Source organism: Glycine soja, chromosome 12 (assembly GCF_004193775.1).
Source record: "Glycine soja cultivar W05 chromosome 12, ASM419377v2, whole genome shotgun sequence".
Lineage (NCBI taxonomy): Eukaryota > Viridiplantae > Streptophyta > Magnoliopsida > Fabales > Fabaceae > Glycine > Glycine soja.
This window is the reverse complement of record NC_041013.1, coordinates 4,342,492-4,365,566: the sequence shown is the minus strand read 5'-3', so window position 1 is coordinate 4,365,566 and position 23,075 is coordinate 4,342,492. Positions and strand designations below refer to the sequence as shown.

Sequence of the window (23,075 nt, the reverse complement as noted above, 5' to 3'; positions counted from 1 at the left end):
ATTTTCTGTAGTATTTGAACGCTTGGTGTTGGAAATTTCTGTAATGGATAAAATCTGACTACGTGGCTGGAGCCAATTGGCTAGAGTTCGGTTTGCCTTTTCCATTCAGATAATAATTGTCACAAGTCACAACACGAAACAAAGGCTGAGGAGCTAGAAAGTAGAGACACAAAATCCAAAAGAGTCTATAGTTGAAGGGTGAGTGTCACCTTGGAAATCCATCCATGGCTCCCACTCTTACATCCAATTCATCTTTTATAACTAGCACTCCTCATTCAAGGGTGACCCTCCGGAATCCAAGGCTGAGAGTCTTTGCCAAGAAGTCTGGATCATTCCCATCTTTTGGGCTAGGCAAGCCCAAAGATGATTCTTCTTCTTCAACTGAAGAAAAAGATGGCTCATCCAATTCCAACCCCTTTCGTTTGGACTTCGGAAAGATCTCTCTGATCCCAGTTCCAAGCAACACTTCTGCGCCTGGCTTTTCTTTTGGAAACCCAAGACGCAAGGACCCTTCCACAGTGTTTGTTGCTGGCGCAACGGGGCAGGCTGGTATTCGCATTGCACAAACGTTGTTAAGGGAAGGTTTTAGTGTACGTGCTGGAGTCCCCGAACTTGCTTCCGCACAAGAACTTGCTCGTCTTGCTGCTCAATACAAGGTAATTGTCAATGTATCATCTAATCGTATTAGTCTCTCTAGTCGCCTCATCGTAAAATTAAGCTTTTTTCTATAGTAAATTATATATTTTCTTTTCATACAAAATTATACTTTTAAAAGAAGAATATGATCAAATTGGCCATTACACAAAAACATTGTAGCAAGTTTACTGTGATGCGGGTTTAATTTACAACATCATAATAAAATATTTTAATTGCTCCAGTCAGTTTAGTTTTAGAGAGTTTTGGTGTTCTTTTTTACTTGGTCAATGAAATTGTGATGTGTGTCCTCACTACTCGAATATAATGGTAATGTAAGATTCCTATTTTAAACATTTCAGTTATAATATGATGGCGTATGGTATTTCTAAGAATATCGCATCACAAACTCTATTGTTAGTTGAACAAAAAAAATTATCAATGCCATGTAAAATAATTAAAAAAACTATGCAAATCAGACCTCGGGACTGAAATGCAAATTTAAAATAATATTAAGACTACTTGATGCATTGGATCTGATGTGGATGCAAAGCATATTGATTCAACAAGAGCATCTCCAATAGTATTCATTTAAGCAATCCACTTTAGATTCTTAACTGGGTTTAAAGTGAGTTCCAGTATGTCAGATTACATTTAAACGACTTACTCACATTTTACTCCAATACCAACCCATTAATTGAACCTTTATGAAGTTTCTATTTTGGAGTGTATTCCGGATACTAATGCATGGTGTACAACAACACAGATTATATCAAATGAACAGGCAAAGCGTCTGAACGCTGTGCAATCAAGCTTTGACAATGCAGACACAATAGCCAAAGCAATAGGCAATGCCAGCAAGGTGGTTGTCACCATTGGTCCCACAGAGAACGGTCCAACCACAGAGGTCTCCGCATCAGATGCCTTGCAAGTGGTTCAGGCAGCACAGCTGGCAGGAGTAGGCCATGTGGCTGTCATTTACGACGAGAGCAGCGCCGGGGCCTCAACCTACAATGTGCTGGATGGCCTCTCATCTTTCTTCAGCAACCTCTTCTCCAGGTCTCAACCGTTGACTATACAAGAGTTCTTGCAGAAAGTGATTGAAACGGATGTCAAATACACCTTCATCAAGACAAGTTTGACCGATGATTTCTCACCGGAGAGTTCCTACAATGTGGTCGTCTTAGGCGAAGGAAGCGATGGTGCAAACGACTATAAAGTAATGTAATGTATGCGATAATATCAGAAGGATATTGTATCTCTTTTTCCTTCCATTTATTACACTCTTATTTGTAGGTAATAGTTTCTTAGAAAATGATGGTTGTTATAGGTAGCCAAGTCCAAGATTGCGTCGTTGGTGGCTGATGTCTTCTCCAACACAGAGGTAGCAGAAAACAAGGTATACGTTTTACATTGGCTGGATAATGCATCTAGTTTTCTTCATATCTAATTTAGATGAGTAATGTATTAATCCCCATCTTAATACTTTAGTATCGAATGAAGAAGTAAACTTGAAAATATACTTTGATGAGTTCTAGCAACACATTTTTAAATACACTTTTCTTAACACATTGTCATGAGTTAAACTTATTAAATAAGAAGTGAGACCAACAAAATTTTGTGATTTCTTATAAATTTCAAGTATTATTAGAAAGTATGTTCAAAAGAATTAGTTAGTACATTTGTTTTAGGATTGCAGCCAATAGTATTTCTCTTTTTTCATTTAATAAAAGGATTAGCAGAAAGATTTTCAATTGGGACAAAACATAGATGTAGTTACTTTAATACTTTTAGTGTTGTTTTCTAATCAGAATTAAAATTTCAACTTGTTAATTGGCATAATAAAATGAGAAAAAGGCTGTGTATTGTCAATGCAAAATAATCATCCAATCATAAATCACCATGTATTGTTAGTTTGTTGACTTTACATTACTATCTTAAAAGTTATATCAACCGTGATTTGAGATTTTGGATGACCGTATAAAACTTTTTTATATCGTCAGTGCATAACCAATAAACTTTAATAAAATTTTGTATTAAAGATCAACATAGATGATTATTGATAGAACAGCATAGTATCTAAGTTTTTTCCTTTCAATTATTCTATTTGTAAAGCTTTAAAGATTGAAGCCTTTTGGTGACCAATACAGTGTCTCTCTTTCTCTCTCAAATAGGTTGTGAAAGTGTACTCGGATCCTGGTGCCCCCTTGAAGCGTGTAGATGAACTTTTCAGGTAAAACAATTGATATATAGCTACTTGTTTCTCTTTTTCATCTATAGCAGGGCAATGATTTTTCGTTGCTTCCCTCTGAGGAAGATTAGTATCTTTTTCTATCTGATTTATAAGTTCCTTTACAGCCCTATTCCTGAGGACGGAAGAAGGAAAGCCTATGCTGAAATGCAGGAAAAAGCAAAGGCTGAGGAAGAAGCAAGAGTGGCAGCTGAAAAGGCCAATGAAGCTTCTGAATCAGCAAAGAAGTTGGAAGAAGAGGTGAAGAAGCTTTTGCAGCAAGAAGCACGGGCTGCAAGTCTGGCTCAGGAGGCCCAAGAGAAGGCAGAGGCAGCTGGGGCTTCGGTGGAAAACCTCTTGAACAAGGCAAAAGACTTTGGTGCAGGGTTTTCCTGGGAAAAGTTGAGCTCACAGATTACTACTTCAATCCAAAAGCCTGATGAGGATGAGAAACCAAAGGTGCAGCTAGCCACTGTAAGGGGACAGGCCAAGGCTCGGAATCTTGCTCCTAACAAAGCAGTGGTTAGACAAACGTCTCAGAGAAGTGCTGGTAAGCCAAAGGTGGAAAAACCAAAGCAGGCAGAGACACCAAAGGAGGTGAGGAATGTATTTGGTGGCTTGTTCAAGCAAGAGACTATCTATGTTGATGATGACTAGTGGAAGTGGAATATATTATTTTGCACGGCATAAAACTATGTTGTTTGAGTCTGTGTTAACGTAGATAATTTGGTTGCATGTGTATGGCCTTGTAAAGTTCTATATTTTGAAGCAGGATATTTATATAGTTGTACTGTTTCAGAACCCTCTGTTTTCTGGGGAAAACAATAAAAGGGTTTTCCCTTATCTTCTATCCTCTCCTCTCTTGCTAATAATTAATAATATCTTTGGTCACGGTCTTGCCTTGCTTCATTAACAACTTGTGTGTTTAGATTATACTTATCTCACTCAAATCATGGTTCAGAGGGGGCAAATTTGATTTTATTTTCAATTACCATGTTTGGCATAATTTTATTTGGGATATGTGCTACGAGATTTTGGTGTCGAATTATGTTTAAACTGAGGTAAGAAATAGTTATGTTTTAGCACCGCATTAGCTTTGTAAAGGAAATACTAATACTAATAAACAATATGTTTCCGGTGAAAGCATTTATAGTATGCTCATGATTGTTTTTCCTTTTTTTATAGACGCAACACTTGAAACCAAAACATAAAGGGAAATCATGTACATACCATTTGAATTAACTAACCGATCAATTAGTTGATTTAGCTGGGGATCTAGTAAATAGACTTGCACTATTTCAAGATAATGCTACTATAGATCTCTGGTGGTAAAGGGAAGCAGGTTCCATCAAGGAAACACTTCAATGTTCAAGTTTTAGTTAATGAAAAATTGTCTGTGTAAATTAGGGGGTTTGTGAGATTCCGAAAGCGCTTTACTTCTCGAAAATACACCTAGTTTTTCATGTCCATCAAGATTGTGCAATGATGGGTTGCAATGCGGTTTACATGAGGTTTATGGATTTACTTTCTTGCCCTAAAAATCCGTAACTAGCACAGTGCTGCATTAATTAATGGATGAAAACATAGCTTAACTATATGAGGTTTATGTATTTATTGTAGAGATTTATCAAATAAGATTATAAATTTGAGTATTTCATCTTCTCATTACAAAGCACTAACTAGAACGATAGATACATAATTACCTTCTCAAAGGGCGTAACTTCTGACGAATATTGGAGTATTGGAGAAAGCCATAGACTTACAATGGTAATGATGCTTTCCTTATGTCCATATCCTGGACGAATGGAGGTTGATTAGTTGAAAATTAAATATATGGTGATCATTATACTAGAGAGGCTACTAGCCAGGATCAATGCAAATACCATAGTCCTGTCGTGGAGATTCATTACTTCATATATAATTGGCCATTAATTAGCCGAATACTTGTGATTGTATATATTGTGACTATGGTCCAAGAGCCTTATGCTTTTAGGCTTACATACCTTAAACTAATCATGTAATTATATGATGTCGGATAACTTGTACATGTGCGATAGATTCTCACTTTAAAATTTTGCTTAAAGTTGCTATTTAGACTTTCTATTGGAAAATTAAGTGTTTACTTAATTTGAAGAAATATTTTTATTCTCTTTTCATTGTATTTCCAATTTTCAAATATGTTTGTATCACAATAGTTAAAATGACAAAAAAAATGTTTTTGTTGTTTCTTATATAAATCTTTTTTTTAAAAAAAGAATTAAAGTAAATATAAAATACATTTTGATAACTATTAAAAAAAACAATAAGCAAAATTATAAAACATTTCCTTAAAGTTAATTTGTAATTTTGTTTATCTTTTAAATTCTCATCTAACATTTTGGTTTCCTATTTTAAAATATTCACAATTTAACTTAAATAAATATATTAGGTGTAAAGTTCAATTGGATCAAAATATCCTAAATAAAAATTAAGGATGAACAAAATTACAATTCAACTTTTCTATTAAATTGACTTTAATCATCTCTTATTTATTTGTGTTTGTTTTAATTTTCATGCGAAGCTCAAGAGATCATCACAATAACCCCATGCTTGAGTCCATATAATGAGACTGAAAAAACAAGAAAATCTTTGTATAATTTTTTTAAACATTTATTCATGTGTGTAAATTATCTATGTATTGTGTGTGTAAATTGATCAATACTGTTTGCGATTATAAAATGTAAAATATTATGAATTTGATCAATGTAATTAATTTGATTTCCTAAATATGCTTCGTACAATATTCATATGAATGCATAATCATCTGGAAAGGGAGGAATTGATATATGGAAAGGATTTTTGTTAAAAAAAACAACAACAATGTCCACAGTTCATAAATACTATAAACCTTTGACAAAATTTACTATTATCAGCGGTTTAAATTAGAAACTGCAGACAAAATGCATTTTTTGTCATCAGTCTAAATAAAGAACAATAAGCAATTTCAACAAGGAATCACATAAACATAACCCACTTTTGTTTGACGTTCTCTACTAAGATCATATTTCACCTTTGTTAACGTACAATTCAAACTGCTGATACATGCAACACAGAACAAACGATATGCTCTTTGCTAATATATCACTGCATGTTACTGAGTTAATCCTAGAGTGTCAATTATATTAAAAGAATACTGCACTCAAGCTCAAAGTAAAAAAATAAAAAATAAAGACAAACTTTATTGTATGTAAGGACTAAGGACTAAGTAACCCAAGATTATGTGGGTGGGTGAATATAAAACACTGTATGCAGTACACTCTTATAATTTAAACTCTTATTTTTCTGGTACACCTAGCTTTTGTTGTGAAATCGCTGTACAAGCTTCGGGAAATTTTAAATGTCGATCTTTGAAAAGAACTGTGTCGCCAACATTTTATCACTTGGTAAACTATTTCTTACATGCAAGCTAAATGTAGCAAAACAAAAATGTTGCCACTGCATAGATCCTACGTTGCGCGAATCACAAATTAAACGAGAGAAGTGTAGACAATTGATTGTTATAGTCACATATAGAGTACGTTATGGAGAATGAAAAGTTAAGCATTTCTGGAGCCACAACGATTTGTGAAGAAACTCGTTAAGCTGAATACTCCGAAAGATAACAAATTACTTTTGTTACGAATATGCTGACATGCTTAAAAAAAGAAGAAAAATGGAAACTCAATCTGAAATTAAGAATGAAGAAAAATTACAAATGTAACATCAAGCATGATTGACATGTCAATGGAGAGAATTTAAAATTATTGATAAATGTAAATTGCCTTGTTCTTAAGTGGTTGAAGATGGCAAGGCTAGTTCACTTGGTTCTAATCGAGAATAAAATCTTGTAATGGAAACAATATATATATATATATATATATATATATATATATATATATATATATATATATATAACATCATATTTTCACTCCTTAGCATCATCATATTAATTCTAGGAAAGCATTATTTACATACATCGGGCAAGGGCAAGGGCAAGCGGCATATATATTAACTGTTACTTCTACTTTAATTTTGGTGTCCTTGAGTAAGTCGAATAAGAATCGATTAGATTAATTAAAAGGGTTGAGCCTTGAGGCCATAGTTGGAATGTGGTGCAAGAAATTTAGTTCAAGACTCAAAATTGTACCCAAAACAAAAAGAATCATAAAAATCAGTTATCAGAAGTATACCCCGTAAATTTTACAACCAACATATATAAAATACAAAGCAATGCTCAAAATGATCGAATTCAAAAGTAAAATTGCGAAAACAAAATCAAACAGTATATGAATTCTTTTCACCAGTAAAAAGGGGCGCGCGGTAATTCATGGACATCTACAAATAATTACGTATTGATGAGAGGATTGAACTCAAAAAAAATTTCTTGTATCCGTTTCTGCTGATGAATCCTGTGGTTCAGGTCCTAGTCTCAGTTCAAGGTCTAACTCCGATGAGGAATCTTGATGAGTAGATAACAAAGTTTGTTCAGTAGTAGTTTGAGTTTGACCTTGTGGCTTTTGTGTTTCACTGCTAGTTGGTGTTTCGGCAAAGAGTGGAAGCTGATGCCTCTTGTGAATGACATGTTCTTGTGGAGACACATTCCAATTCCAGTTTGGTTTGTTACTCTCTTCACCACCAGACTTGGCCGGATCCTGTTGAATTTGGTTTGAAGATTGTTGTTGCTTGAGCTTGGCTTTGTCTTTTCTGTGGATGTTCATGTGTCCCCCTAGTGCTTGTGCATTAGAGAAGCCCCTCCGGCAGAAGTTGCACTCGTAGGACCTAGATGTCACGTGACTTGCACCTTGCTCCTCTCCATCAGAGGGATGATTGTCTGATGCTGCTTCATGATGATGATCAGATTCCATTTGATAATTAATCAGTTTCAACTTTGAAGGTATACTGTAAGAGAATGAATAAATGGTGTAGATAGGAATAGAGATGGTCAACAAAGGCAGATAGCGGTGGTTTTATATGTTGAAATTAATGGGGACACATACAAATTAAGGCCTGCTAATTTCATCTTATTATTATTTTATGCAAATTGCCATGTAATGAGAATGTAACTTCCTGGATATGTTTTACAGCTTGAGTTGTAGCAAAGGACAAAATAGCTAAGGCTTGAAACACTACTGGGTCAAGTATTTCTGGACAACTTGTGTTTTGGCTTGTGGCTTTCGGCCTACGTTAGATTCAAATATTGTCGCATAAACTCACAATGCATGTTACTATCAAACAAGTTTTTATACAGTTATTACTATACTATATGCTCCCAATAATATGAGCTTGCTTTCTAAGTTGTTTCTAGTAGTTATTGATATACTTTATATATATATATATATATATACACTAAGGGGGAGAGGCACTCGACCTCTCTACATATTTTAAATGAAAAGAAAAGAAAAAAAGATTTAGAAATTAAAAAATAATAAATATCTAACAACAAGAAAGTAGTAATAGTTATTAAAAGTAATAGAAGTTTAAAAACTAAAAAATGATAAAAATTTTCTAAAATTTGTTGCCACCAAAATAGATGTTTCCTTTATTAATAATATAGATATATGGATTGCTAATTTTGGATAAAAAAGATTCTTTACTGGATTATAATAAAATCAATGTAAAAAATATTATTTTAGTTGTTTAATTTTTTTGTATTTTTGAAAAGAGTTGTTTAATTTTTCTAGGAAGTGTAAAAGTATTTTTTTAAAAGTGTTTGTAAGGATTCGAAAGATGTGAGCCATATTAGTTTAAAGTAAATATTTTATATATAGTTGATTGTGAAGAGTTTTTTTTTATATAGAAAAACAATTATTTTCGTCTCAAAATCAATTAATATTGAGCAGAGTTTGGTTTATAAGAACAAAAATATAATTATTATGAGAAAAGGAACTTCAGAATGTAGCTTTTACATAAATAATTGTTCCAATGTCGTTTGTCGTTTAAAAAAACAGGAGATTAATAGTTAAATAAAATCTATTTTAAAAATCTTACGTAAACATGTTTTGTTGTTATTTTACTGAATAAGATAGAAAATTGACTCAATGTGATTCTTGCATAAACTTTTAACCAAAGGAAATAATAAGAAACCTAACCCTAATTAAACTATAATTGAAAACATGATTAGATATTTATATTTAAAATGAAACTACGTTATCTGAAGTTAGATGCATGCTCTTAAAAATAATGTATGATTTTTAAAAAAAAAATATGTATGGTTAATTTAGAATATAATATTGCTCTAGATTTGTTCTAATTTCTAAAGCACCAGTAGTGGTAATACATGAATAACTCAATTTTGAAATCACTCCATCAATACTTATCATTTCTCTTTATATCTTTTTCCCCCTATTCTTTTTCTTCTTTCTCTCTCTAGGTATTGATTAACATAGAGTTTAACATAGAGTGGTCTATGCTTTCCAGCAAGAAATGAAGAAAGTTAAGACAAAGATGATAAATGTTTTCTCTGAGCAAATTATCGTGAGCTGTGGGGCGCCAAAGGCTAAAATAATATATTAGTATAGTTAGATTGGTTTCTCTCTCAAGATGAAAAGGTCATCTCAGGAATCACGCAATCGTCTACAATGTGACCATTTGATTTATAAAATAGTGAAAATTTGAATATTTTATTTACCCCTGTACCATATTAATTAGAACTAGTTAATTTTATTCAAAACGTAAAATGAGTTAGTTGCATGCATTCTGCAGATCCTGTACGGGCTTGAGCTTGATCCACTTAATTGAAATTAAGTAATACAAACAAATTCATGAGGAGAGAATTAACTTGGACGTACGGGTACTGACTTATATATAACTATAGCCATAGCCTCTTTAATATTTTTTTTTACGATTGATTAGAATTTTTTGGTAAATTTTATTTCTTATTTAATATAAATCATGAGAGAGAATCACATTAAAAGTAAAATCTATCAAAAATAATAATTTTAATAAATTCTAAGCAAATTATAGAAAGAGTCTTAAAAAAAAAAAGAACATTATAGATCCCTTAGCATTTCTCATATATAATATTCTTCTTTAAGGGAAATGTTTTAAAGTAGTTTTATGATACAAATTAAGAAATTAAAATTAAAAAGATTTTATAAAAAATATAATAGAAAGATTTTTTATTATAAATTTTAATATAACTTTACTGTGATTTTTAATAAAATCTTTGTATTTATTAATATTTTAAATACATATTTACCATTTCTATGATCTCATTAAAAGTTGAACCCAACCAATGCTTTCCAGTGTTTCTCAAAATATCAAACTATATTCTCTAGATGAATAATCTAAAATGAAATCTGAAATAAAACTGCCTTAGTTAATTTAATGTGAAACTATGGAGGAAGTCATTATAGTAATAATCGTTAATCAATTTATAATTAATTTCATATATATTGGTGTTTGGTACTTGACCGGCCACTTCCATAATGTTTAGTCAAACACAGTCTTCTATGTTTTCGTCTTTAGCCGTCCTGAAGCATTGAATATGAAGCTGACTTGGTAGTTGTTTAGGGCAATATTGCATATGTATGCAAAAAGGAAACAATAAAAAGAACCAGAGGATCCATAGCTGATTGTACCAAACCGACGACACAATAAAGATAGCCATGAACGTCTTCCACTTGGAAACCACCAGTTGGACATATTGATTTGATCATGAGGAGCTAGCTAGCTGCAAATAAACAAGAAAGAAACGTGTTGGATATACATCAGTACACGCATATATATATATATATATAGTTAATAGTTTGCTACTGTGTTTCTAATAATAGAGTAACAATTAATGTACACCGATATATGTAAAGAGACGAAGTTATGGTAAGGTACGTAGTCTGCCGTCTATTATAACAGAATAACAGTAATCACTCATAAGTCATAACAACTTTACTCTCCTTTACAAGCAATTTTAATTTCTTTGCAACCGCACATATGGTTTGCAGAAGTCTGAATTGCAACACTTCTATCTATATTCTATGATTTCATAAGTCAAATAAGTTTATCATGCTCCGAAAATGAAGTAACACATTCAGCGGAATATAATGGCAGGGCAATAAAAGCTTGTTTGTGAAATCTGAAAATCTGAAAATCTGAAAAATTGGAGTTATCTCATACTAACAAATGAAGATAGTTCATATAGACTTTTTTTTTTTTTGTCTTAATCCGACTAATTTGAAATTCAGTCAGAAAATAAATAAAATCTAATTAATTAAAAATTATTTCAGCCAAATGCATTTAATTTGAGGCCAAACTAAAGGGACCATATGAAGCTATGAACAATGAATATAGGGGTATAACGAACTAAGTTTATATACATTTATTTTTATTTAAATTTGAACAATAATAAGTTTAAACCCAAAATTAAGCATGTTTAATTTGTTTAAGCATGTTAAATTTATTTATTTTCTAAGACAACATGTGTCCTTCACTCAAATTCGAGATCATGGATTAAAATGGAACAACTTGTGCTAGTTAATTTATACAATTGATGGTGTGTTAAATTTATATTAATAGAATGGGAAAATTATTTAACATGTATAGTCATTTTTTCAATATTAACCATGAAATACCTTTGAGCTTCTTAGAGTGTCTACAATGATTAAACCCATTAAAATTTTTAATAATATTTCACGTTTACATATTTAAGTAACTCATTCAATTTTTTTGCTTCAACTAAGAAACCACTAAAGATTTTCAAATGGACCCCAATATATATATATATATATATATATATATATATATATATATATATATATAATTATTTTATATTTTATTATTCATCTTAATTTCAATTTAATATATTTAAAATTTCAAATATCAAATAATAAATATATCTCGAGGCACAATTTAACATGCAGGCATATAAACCGTATAGCAAAGACAAATGAAAAGTAAATTTGATTAATGCAACTTATAGCAACCACCTTTCCTCACAAAAAAAAATTCAATAATAAAACAAATTATAGTAACATATTTTTATAGAGGCTCACAGTTTGCATATGAGAAACGATTGTTGTGTAGAGCAACCCAAAACTCAAGTGAATCCAACAATGTTGCTCTCCAATGCAACATTTTTACTTGAGTTTCTAATTACTGAAGAGTCCAGAGAGATCATGGAGTTGCTCTTATATTGTTAACATGTACTCAACATACGTGTACTAATTTTAGTCTCTAAAATTATCAAATATAAATAATTTTAATCTTTATTAATATCATAATTTTAGAGATTAAATATATTTGTCAACCACCTGGGCAGTGGAGGGTGTTGAAGTGTTGATTAAATATTATATTGTTATAGAATAGCTCTGCACAAATCCAATAAGAGCCCAACAGATATTTTGTTGTTGTCATAGATAAGAGCCCAATAGATTGTCCACACACTTGGTAACCCAAGATAAAGACCCGTTCACCATCCATTTATTCTATCCCTTAACTTTTTACCTCTAGGTGGGAATAAATCAGGTCGGTCTACGGGGGTCTACGACCTGATTTACATAAAATCTTGTCTGAACTAGTATATTTAATTAAAAGATTAGACTGAGGTTTTTCTAAAGTCTATTAAATTAAATAGATCAGGTTTAGGCTTATTAAAAAGTCTTATGAGCCTAATAGGCCGGTCTATATATATATTTATATTATTTTTTGGATATCAATATATACTTATATTACTTTTTGGGTACAATTAATTATTTTTTTGAAACTAACATACTTTGATTACACAACTCCATAACTTTTATTCTTATAATCAAGTAAGACTTTAATTACAATTTAGGTGTGAGTCATGTGTCCCTTTATATTCCTTATTATTTTTATTGATTTTCCTTTTTCTTTTTTCTTATTAATGTGAAGAAGACTTTTAAAAAGGCTATCAGGTCAGGACAGACCCGAGCCAAAATAAATTTTTTTGATAGATTATAGGTCAAACTCAGACCTTAAAAATTCATCGTAGACTAGACTCAGGCCTTTTAAAGTCTGATCTGACCTATTCTCACCCCTACCTCTGACTCGTATTGACTAGAATATTAGAATCCTTGTTGATACACTCTCAATATTGCAAAACTTGGTAGGTCACCATTGCAGAATTAACACACACCCGTGGAAGGACGAGGTACGTGATCATCTTCTCCTAAGCTCTGTGTAGAATAAATATATTTACAAAAAAAAAAAAACACATGGGTCTTGAAGAAGGGAATCCAGCACCATTTTTTTTCTGACCAATTTTAGCATGGAAAAGATGTTTTGGTTTTCCTGCACGGGAAAGTTACAGTAGCCGTTAAATTTAATAGTGTTGAGTTGGACAGGTGAGGGGAGCCATGAGCATATCGTAGAACTGTAGAACCAGTGCATAAAATTAGTAATTTTTTAATAGTCACATAACTCTGTTGTATTAAATAATAATATTTAAAAATTAAGGAGAGAGGAATTGTTGTTAGGGCGCTGGTAAGGTAGTCTCTTGCATTTTCACTTGCAAGGCTTTGTCTCCCATTTCTCCAACATCTTCCCGAGAATGACTTTCCTCCTCGATATTTCGAAGTCTATAGTCTCCAATATTTTTACTAAATCAAATTTAAACCGGCTTTGTAGAGTAGGGGACGAATCTCACCTGATCTGGCCTCACGGTGTAGGGACGATGCAGATAGAAGTAAGATCTGAGTGCTTCCGAAACTTATTTGTGCAAACTATAGACTTCGAAATATTGGGGAGGAAAGCCACTCTCGGGAAGATGTTGGAGAAATGTAGGGGTGTGCAAAAATTTTGAATCGGATGTTAACCAAATTTAAATTGAATTGGTTTTTTTTAGCACTAATTCAAAAAAGAATGAATGCATTATTTTATAAAATCAATTTGGTTAATCCAATTGTTTTTATAAAATTAATTCGATTAATTAAATTGATTTTCATTTAAATATTTTGTTATTTGAAAAAAATAGTTCAAAACTGATTTATTTCTTAGAATTAGTTTTAAATTGATTAAAAACTAATTCAATTCAGAACAAGTTTTTTAAAATCATTTTGGTTTCAAATTAGTTTCTAAATTAATTTGGATATAAAATCGAACCAGTTGAAACAATTCGAAATCAATTCGATTCAATTTTTTTACCGAACTAGTTTTAGCACACCCCTTAAGAAATGAAAGACAAAGGCTTGCACATGAAAATACAGACAACACTTCCTCTCTCCTTAATTTGATAATAAGCAAAAATATATTTTTCGTTTCTATAAATATCGAAAAGTTTAAAATCCATTGCTGTAAAATTTCGGTATGTTTTTTACCCTCATAAAGTTAAAATGTGTTATTTTTTGTCCGAAGCTTGACTTGAACGAATCCAAACCTAAGTATCCATTAAAAATTAGATATGTGAAATTATGTTTCCTCTTTCTCTCTCCCCAATTCTGTCTCCTTTGACTCCCTCCGAGTCTCTTTCGACCACAATTTCAACCACCGCGCCGTCACCACCCTATCCATCTCCTTGGCGTCGCACTGCCACCTGCACCACCCCCCTCCATTGTGCACCATTACTTGTGCCAGCCAGCACAATGCGCACAACAACATTAGGGTCGCAAATGGTGATATGATGGTAGTGGAGACGCCTGACAAAGTCGGGTTGCAGATATGAGGAAGAGAGGAACACGCACGATGTTTGATGATTTTGATGGTGGTGTTTGGGGGCGATTTTGATGGTGGTCGCACTAGAGTGGTGTTATGGGTTTAAGAGAATGATTTTTATTTTTTTTGCAAACCACCACAAATTGTTATTTGATTTTAAATTTTAAATTTGTAATTTGTGATGACTTTTAGTCCTCGAAAATTACATTTTAAAATATAAATTAAAAGAATGCCTCGTAGGTTCAGATTCATAAGTCTAGTTCCAGATAAAAAATAATACATTTCAATGTTTAAGGACAAAAAATATAAAAAAATTTTACAAAATGAACTTTTCGATATTTATACGGCCGAAAAATATATTTAACGTTAAAAATATTATTATTAATGCAACACAAGTCCGGTAATTACTAAAAAAATCACTAACTCCATGCATTAATTCTACTGAACATTCACATCACCACTCAGTCGTCCAACTCAACACTATTAAAGTCGACCACTACTATAACTTTCCCATGCAGAAAAACTGTACCATGCTAGAATTGGTCTTCTTTTCTCAAGTGTAAATATAAGTTGGTAAAGAAAGAGTGTAAATGTTATGAAAATGAATAAATACAAAATCTTAGGCAGCTCCTTGAATTTTGATAAGGCTTTTGCCTCAATCTCACACTCACGAGATGATGCATTCTCATTCTGGGCATTCTCAAATCTCAATCAATGCACGCACAGAATCCTTTGAATCAACTTCTCCTAGTCCTAGACCCAGATAATGTAATGAAAAATCAAATTACTACCTTAAAAAGAAGAATCCTGGTCGCATGATTTGACAGTGATTATTGATTAGCCCAAAATCATCATCAGGCTTCCCTCATAAATCCAACTTCTAATCTTTCATTTTCAACCTTAGAAGAAAAAAATCACAGTCCCATCGCATTAGGAGCCACCAGTCCACAACACAGCACAGGTGGACTCTTCAGGGCATGACAGCTCTCGTCACTGGTGGCACTCGCGGAATAGGGTAAAAAAAACTATTCAACTTTCACGCCCATGATTCCTTCTACTTCTGACCCTTTTCACCTCTCATCCTAATTTATCTTGTGATTGATTTTTTTTTTTTTTTTGTAAAGACACGCCATTGTGGAGGAATTGACGGGGTTTGGAGCCAGAGTGCATACCTGTGCCAGGAATGAACATGATCTCACTAAGTGCCTTAAGAAATGGAATGATTCCGGTTTTGATGTCACTGGCTCAGTTTGTGATGTCTCAGTTCCACACCAGAGGGAGGCACTCATGGAATCAGTTTCCTCTCTCTTCCACGGAAAACTCAACATCCTTGTAAGTTGTTGTTGGAGATATATGACTAAAATAGTGTATATGAGTAGAGAATAATCTTCATCTTATGACTTATGAGCTAACTTTTAGGTCAAGTTCAAATTATAAGATGATATCAAAATTTATTCTAGCGATGGTTGTTAAGCCTATCGCATTATTCGTAGTTGATCTGTTATCATACCACCTGCAATGTGTTCATTTTCTTTGTTATCAAGGGTCGAAATATGCATTTTTCTTTGTTCTGGATTGCTTTGAGGTTCACTTTGGATTAGTAAGCCCTCTTTATGTAGACATATATGTATTAACCTGATTAATTTGAGATTATAGATAAACAATGTAGGGACAAACATTCGGAAACCGGTGACAGATTTCACAAGTGCAGAGTTTTCCACTCTTATTGATACCAATTTGGGATCCGTCTTTCATTTATGCCAACTTGCATATCCACTTTTGAAAGCATCGGGAATGGGAAATGTTGTGTTTATCTCGTCTGTTTCTGGTTTTTTCTCACTCAAGTCAATGTCTGTTCAAGGAGCAATGAAGAGTAATTTAACTGCTTAATGCTGTGATGTTGATGGGTTTATGGAATTTTGGACATTTGTTTGTTTTCTGGTTTATTGGGGCAATTAATCAACTTACAAGAAATCTAGCTTGTGAGTGGGAAAAAGACAATATAAGGAGTAATGCAGTGGCACCTTGGTACATCAAAACTTCATTGGTAGAGCAGGTAATTTTCTACCGCTTTTTCCTGTAACCATTAGTTAGAATGAGCTAATGAGCTACCTATGCTAGCAACACACTCCATCTAACACTATTTTTTATTGGTTAAAATTTATTGAAAATTATAAAATGATTAGTAGGGTTCATTGATTAAGGAGTGAATCCACACAATTTTGTGATTTCCAACAAAGTTCAACCAATGGTAGAGAGTATGTTAGGAGTATTTTAAAGAGTGTGTTACTAGCATTTTTCTATTTGAAAACAGAACAGCTTTGAAACTACAAGGATATATACCACCTCTAGTTCTTAAGTCTTCCATTTCGTTTGCAAGTTTCTATTTCAACAGAACCGAATTGATCTTTACATCTTGATTCTTGGTAGTTGGTAGATATATATAATCAATCTCTTTCCTCAATGTTCTTCCTGCCAGAGTGCCTTATAGGTAGACTGTAGCAAGTCTATTGTCTGGTAAATCACAAACCGAGCTACTTTATCTTGAATCCAGTCCTCTGGAACAGCAACTCCTCCACAAGCATGTATGACATCTAATTGATAATTTTCATCTAAATGCACAACCTCTAGCTTCTGTTGGGGTAAGCAAATTTACACAATATGGCAGAAACAGAGACGCATAATAGATTCTTACAAGTTTGTACCTCCCAATTATCCAAGGAGAAGATTTTTAAGGCACTTTTTTTTATCCCATAATTGGGTCATCCTGGATTTGATTGGGAATCTAAAATCAGTATATGGTCCAAGCCCTTTAACATACTACTAGTACTTTTGTCCCAACAAATTGCATTTTCCTAGCATAAAAAATCAAAGAAAAAGTTATGCGTCTTGGACATTTTATTTTGCCTTTGTTACTGCCTAAATTTTAATTTGTGATTATCCTGAACTAAAATTGACACTGAGGATTAGCTTTGTGAATACTCCTAACAGTAGTCACTAGTGTTCCATTCCCTGTGTAATAACATTGTAGTTGGGTTCATTGCATTGCATTTGGAATCTTGGTCCGACAAGAACTTGGATGGTGCTCTAAAACACACAAGTCTAATGCGGTGGATCAGATATCAAGCATTATCTGCCTTTTACCTTCTTCTTTTAGGTGCTCAGCAACAAAGACTATCTGGAAGAAGTGTACTCCAGAACCCCACTAAGGCGCCTAGGAGATCCAGCAGAAGTCTCTTCTCTTGTTGCCTTTCTCTGCTTACCAGCATCATCATACATCACTGGCCAGATTATTTGTATTGATGGAGGAGTGTCTGTGAATGGTTTCCACCCAACAACATAGTTCTAAGAGTTGCAGCTTATACCATGCACCCTCCTTAATAATTTTCCTCTACACCTGCCATTCTTGTGGGACATTTGACATGGTGAACTGAAGGCATGGTTCTCTTCTTCCCTGTCAACTTAAAAGAGTTTTGAGTTTTAGTCCATACCAAAAGTTAACCAACCCCTGGTAGGCCCTTCCAAGGTTTTGGAATATCTGCTAATGCAATTCTTTTATTGTACTAAATCCCATTAGTAGAAGATTTCCAATCATTTTTAACTGATAATCATAAATTTCTCAAAAAAGATAACACAAGGATAAGACATCATTTAATTGATTTTATTTGGTTTTGCGACGACGTTGCCAAATTTAACTTTTATGGTACATTGATTTATTACTTGTAATCATTAAAAAAAATTAAATTGTTCTTAAAATAAAAATTACAAGTATTATTCTGTAAGCATCTATTTTGAATTGTTCCAAAATGGAACATTAGTAGAGTGGCGAGCAAGAAAGATTCTCAAAAAAAGAAAAAGAAAAACTTTACTAAGGTGGAATTTTGATTTCGAACAGGAAATTTCGTTTTCAGCAAGTGGGGTTTAGTATAAAAGCCGTCTAAATTTGAATTTAATTTAATTTAATTTAATTATAGTATAGTAATTAAAATTACTTCTTTATTAAAATTTAATTATAAAATTTACATTATACCTAAAGTTTAGTCATCAATGACGACTAGCGGCAAGGTGTTTGACCTTGCATCAACAGCATACATTCAGATGAAAGCTCTTTATTGTAACTCTCAAGGTTTTGATCAGTAGACGTGATTAAGATTAACTACCTCCAAAAATGTTCAAAGATAAGTATCTACTTTTCAAAGGTTAATTCATGTATGCCCTACCTCATTGTCATGTCTCCTAATCACAAATGCTCTATAATCGGTCACAATCATATCAATTTTATATATATATATATATATATATATATATATATATATATATATATATATATATATAATCGATCACTTACCACTATTATACTAACCAGGGAGAAGAGAGAGACTCCATTTTTTTTCAAAAAAAAAAAAAGAGAGAGAGTGAAGGTTAAATAAAAGTAGAGATGTTGAAATTTAGTGGTGTAATTAGTAGAATTAGTTAAGAAGCAAAAATGTCTAAAAAAATTTAGAGTCCAAATCAGGATATCTCCTTTAATAGTTATAGATATTTTTGTTAAAGTATAACTGTTTTCATTAGATTTTTTTACAAAAAAGTTTCTTTATACTCTTTGATGCAGTATATATGCATAAATAATATCACATAAGCATTAAACTTTTAGTCAATACACTGAATCACGTTCTATATAAGAATTTAATTAAAATATATATATTGAAAATATAAATATTTTCTTATATAATTATTTAATTATGAATTTTCATATATAATAAAATTGTTAATTTTTATAATAATTAAAAATTATACATAAAGTCGTTTTAAATTAATTAATAGCTTAAAAATCTTTACACCGTTTATCAAAATCAATCTCATATTATAGTCATACATAAATCATGAAATTCTGCTTATTTTCCCATTGTTTCCCAATATGCAAATTTTAAATTGATTTGATTTTAATGAGCATTGCTTCTATGTGGTCTAATATTTACATAAACTAGTTTCATTATCTTTATAATTTTTTTAAAAAAAGAAGTAAAAAAAAAAAACAATACAAGGCACTCAACTTTTTACTGGTAAAAAAAAGGAAAATTTTCATTATGCTATAGTTTTATTATGTTTATTTATTGTTATCATATTATTAGTTGGAAGTATTTATCATTTTGTGGATTATTAATCTTTTGAAAAACATAACTGGTTAGGTTTTGGTGGGATCCCCTCACAAGCAGAAAAGTGAATTAAAACTATGCAGGCGGCTAATAGGAAAAGGACTCTGGATAGTAGACAGTGATAAAAAAGCAATGAGGTTAAGCAGCCTACACTTTAATTAATGTTTATAAATACAAGCCATTGAGAAGTCATGGTCTTCCAAGTTTGAGGAGACATGGCTGAGCCAAACATTGCTAGCAGATGGTCTTTACAGGGGATGACAGCTCTCGTCACCGGTGGATCCAAAGGAATCGGGTTACTTTCTTCTCTCCCTTCTTCTTCTTCTTCTTCCATATTTTTTTAGTTCATTCTTTTTTGTTCCTACTACATATATACTATACTTGATTTGGAAGTCGTTACTCAAAATACCTGTTTTTCTCAACTGCTACTATTAATCAACAACAACAAAGCTAGCGAACATAATTAATGCTTAATGGTTTGTGTTGTGGGTAGTTTTTGTTTCTCACCATTCATTCCTCTGATATATAATGTTCTTATTATTATAGATATGCTATCGTGGAGGAGTTGGCACAGCTTGGAGCCACTGTGCACACTTGCGCTCGGAACGAAGCTGAACTCAATGAATCCTTAAATGAATGGAACACAAAAGGATACAGAGTAACTGGTTCCGTCTGTGACGTGGCGTCTCGTGCAGAAAGACAAGACCTCATTGCTAGACTCTCCTCTGAGTTTAATGGCAAACTCAATATACTTGTTAGTAACAACATTTTCTCATTAAGTACTACTCCCTTCGTCTGTCCCTTCATAATTATTTTGTGTTCCATTATAATTGTCTTTTTTTTAAAAAATAAATTATCCCCAAATATTTGTGGTTTTAGTTTTTCAATATAATATTAATTACTTTTTTAACTTATATTTCTTATGATATTAAGATATGAAATAAAAAACAAAAAATAAATTAATGATAAAAGTTTTAATTTTATAAAGTTATTATTTTTTTTTCATCTATTTATTAATTTTTGTTGATTTATGTAAAATAATTTAGAATAACAATTATAATAAAACAAAAAGGAGTATAAGGAATAAGAGAGATTTTAAGATTACATTCTTTAACACACTATTTTGGAGACATCTTTTATTATTTTTGTTAAAATTTATTGAATATCACAATATTAAATAGATCTCACATCTTATTTAATAATTTTCTTTTTTATTTTTATAATTTTTAATATATTTTAACCAATAAGAATATGTACCAAAAGAGTGTGTTATTAGACTCTCAAGAAATAATTCAAAATCCATTTTTTAATTAGGAACATTTTTGGCCTTAATGTTTTTAATTTTCTATCGTATTAGGCTTCCATTAACATATGGATTTAGGTAAACAACGTGGGAACAAACATATGGAAAGACCTCTTGGAATACACAGAGGAAGACTTTTTATTTCTGGTGAATACGAATTTGCAATCTGCTTTCCACCTATGCCAGCTTGCACATCCTCTCCTAAAAGCCTCCGAAGCTGCAAGCATCGTTTTCATATCCTCCATTGGAGGTGTGGTATCAATAAATTTAGGATCCGTTGTATATAGTGCAACAAAAGGTAATTAATTGTTTATATCGATAGAGAGGATAGTAAACTTAAACTAAGTGCCTAACTGGTAACTTCAAACTATGTATGCGATTGACATGCAGGAGCAATGAATCAAATGACAAAAAATTTGGCATGTGAATGGGCCAAAGACAATATAAGGACTAATTGCGTTGCACCAGGAATGATCAGAACCCCTGCTGCTGATGAGGTAATTTTTTTGTTTATTATTATTTTTTATTGATATTATTAGTTTATTTTGTCAGGATTAAAAAATCCATAACCTCTTTCTTTTCTCTTCACCCCTATACCAATCTTATAGCTCATTTGTTTGTTATTGTTAGTGTATTTTATTCTTTTTATCATTGTTTCTTTGCACTTGCAGTATTTAAAAGAGGGAAAAATTGCTAATGCATACATTCCACGAACCCCTCTTGGACGGTTCGGAGAAGGAGACGAGGTGTCTTCGGTTGTGGCATTCCTCTGCTTACCCGCAGCCTCTTACGTAACTGGACAGATAATTTGTGTTGATGGCGGCTTCACTGTCAACGGCCTATACATAAGCTAGGCTTATTGTAAGATTTTCCATGCTTAGTCTTGTGATGTTAAGAATAAGTTAAGAGTGTACTCTCTCCTATGTTCGATTTATAATTTTAGAGTATCAAGTTCTAGTCATATATGAAAATTTTACTATATGATAAGTTATTACTTAATCGGAATTATTTTGGTTATATCAATTTTATGACATATAAAAAATAATTTTAATTTTTTTTCATAAATAAAATTTGTTGGTTATATGTCACATAAAATTTGGTTAATACTATAAATGCATGATGATCCAACAATATGTAATAATTTCTTCTACCGTACACACTATATAATAATAATAATAATAATAATAATAATAATAATAATAATAATAATAATAATAATAATATCACACTCCAAAAATGACAATATTTAATATAATCATTCAATATTTATTTATTATTTCTTTTATTTTCGTTGAATTCAACCTTAAATCTAATATATTAATTATCAGGGTCATTAAGAATAATGTAATTGGTTAACATATAAAAAATAAAAGAAACAAAGATATTATGTAAAATTAAAGATTTAATCAAAATTACATATTTTTAAAAATATGTGAACTAAAATCATGAAAAAATAGTATTAAAATCGTGGATCAAGAATTAAAAAAGGATTAAAACCTAGTCAAAAACATTTATTCATTTTATTTATCTTAAATTTTTCCCAAAATTTTATAAACAAACATAATTAAAAAAGAGGAAAAATATTATAAAACTAATAAATCAAGAAAATACTTAAAAAGATGATAATAAAAAAGCATTAGTGTTAAATCTAGTCTATGAAGAAAAAAGGAGGAAAGGGGACTTGACAAGTCAACACCAACCCAACCCGAATTGATTTCATAAATTAAACGGATTGGATTATATAAGTTGGTGGATTGAAATGTACAACCCAAACCATTTGGACGAGATATGCGAGTCTACCGTTGATTTGAACTTATTTTCACACCTCTAATTAGTATAACCAAATACTTAATGGATTATATGGGTTGGTAGAATTGAAATGTGCAACCCAACCCAACCCATTTGATGGGTTATGGAAATTTACCCTTGATTTGAACTTGTTCAGAGACAGGTTATGTAAGTCTAGCATTCACATAAATTTTAATTGAGAGTAAAGAGAGTTTGATACAAAAAAAATAATTCTTACTCATTAGTATTTATATTCATCTAAGTATAAGTTTAATTAAGTGATAATTAAATTATAATTATTAAATCAAACATACATATTTGTATTAATAATATTATTTTATTT

General features: G+C 31.7%; 4 protein-coding genes across 4 annotated transcripts; 3 read left to right on the top strand and 1 right to left on the bottom strand.

Annotated features, from left to right (window-relative positions):
* The first annotated feature begins 134 nt into the window (after positions 1–134).
* Positions 135–3,754, top strand: LOC114379956 (protein PLASTID TRANSCRIPTIONALLY ACTIVE 16, chloroplastic-like). Its single transcript, XM_028338808.1, has 5 exons — positions 135–656; positions 1,400–1,852; positions 1,964–2,032; positions 2,808–2,866; positions 2,992–3,754. The coding sequence occupies exons 1-5, from the start codon at positions 225–227 to the stop codon at positions 3,518–3,520; spliced, it is 1,542 nt and encodes a 513-aa protein (XP_028194609.1). The 5' UTR covers positions 135–224; the 3' UTR covers positions 3,521–3,754.
* Positions 3,755–7,121: 3,367 nt separating this feature from the next.
* On the bottom strand, positions 7,122–8,117 carry LOC114378501 (transcriptional regulator TAC1-like). Its single transcript, XM_028337098.1, has one exon. It carries the CDS (start codon positions 7,744–7,746, stop codon positions 7,252–7,254), a length of 495 nt encoding a protein of 164 aa, XP_028192899.1. The 5' UTR covers positions 7,747–8,117; the 3' UTR covers positions 7,122–7,251.
* Positions 8,118–13,508: 5,391 nt separating this feature from the next.
* On the top strand, positions 13,509–18,158 carry LOC114380286 (tropinone reductase homolog At2g29260, chloroplastic-like). Its single transcript, XM_028339286.1, has 6 exons — positions 13,509–13,603; positions 15,390–15,500; positions 15,610–15,817; positions 16,142–16,360; positions 16,437–16,541; positions 17,643–18,158. Exons 1-6 carry the CDS (start codon positions 13,509–13,511, stop codon positions 17,826–17,828), a joined length of 924 nt encoding a protein of 307 aa, XP_028195087.1. The 3' UTR covers positions 17,829–18,158.
* Positions 18,159–19,790: 1,632 nt separating this feature from the next.
* Positions 19,791–21,952, top strand: LOC114378500 (tropinone reductase homolog At5g06060-like). Its single transcript, XM_028337097.1, has 5 exons — positions 19,791–19,936; positions 20,188–20,395; positions 21,023–21,242; positions 21,335–21,441; positions 21,616–21,952. Exons 1-5 carry the CDS (start codon positions 19,857–19,859, stop codon positions 21,796–21,798), a joined length of 798 nt encoding a protein of 265 aa, XP_028192898.1. The 5' UTR covers positions 19,791–19,856; the 3' UTR covers positions 21,799–21,952.
* The last annotated feature ends 1,123 nt before the right edge of the window (positions 21,953–23,075 follow it).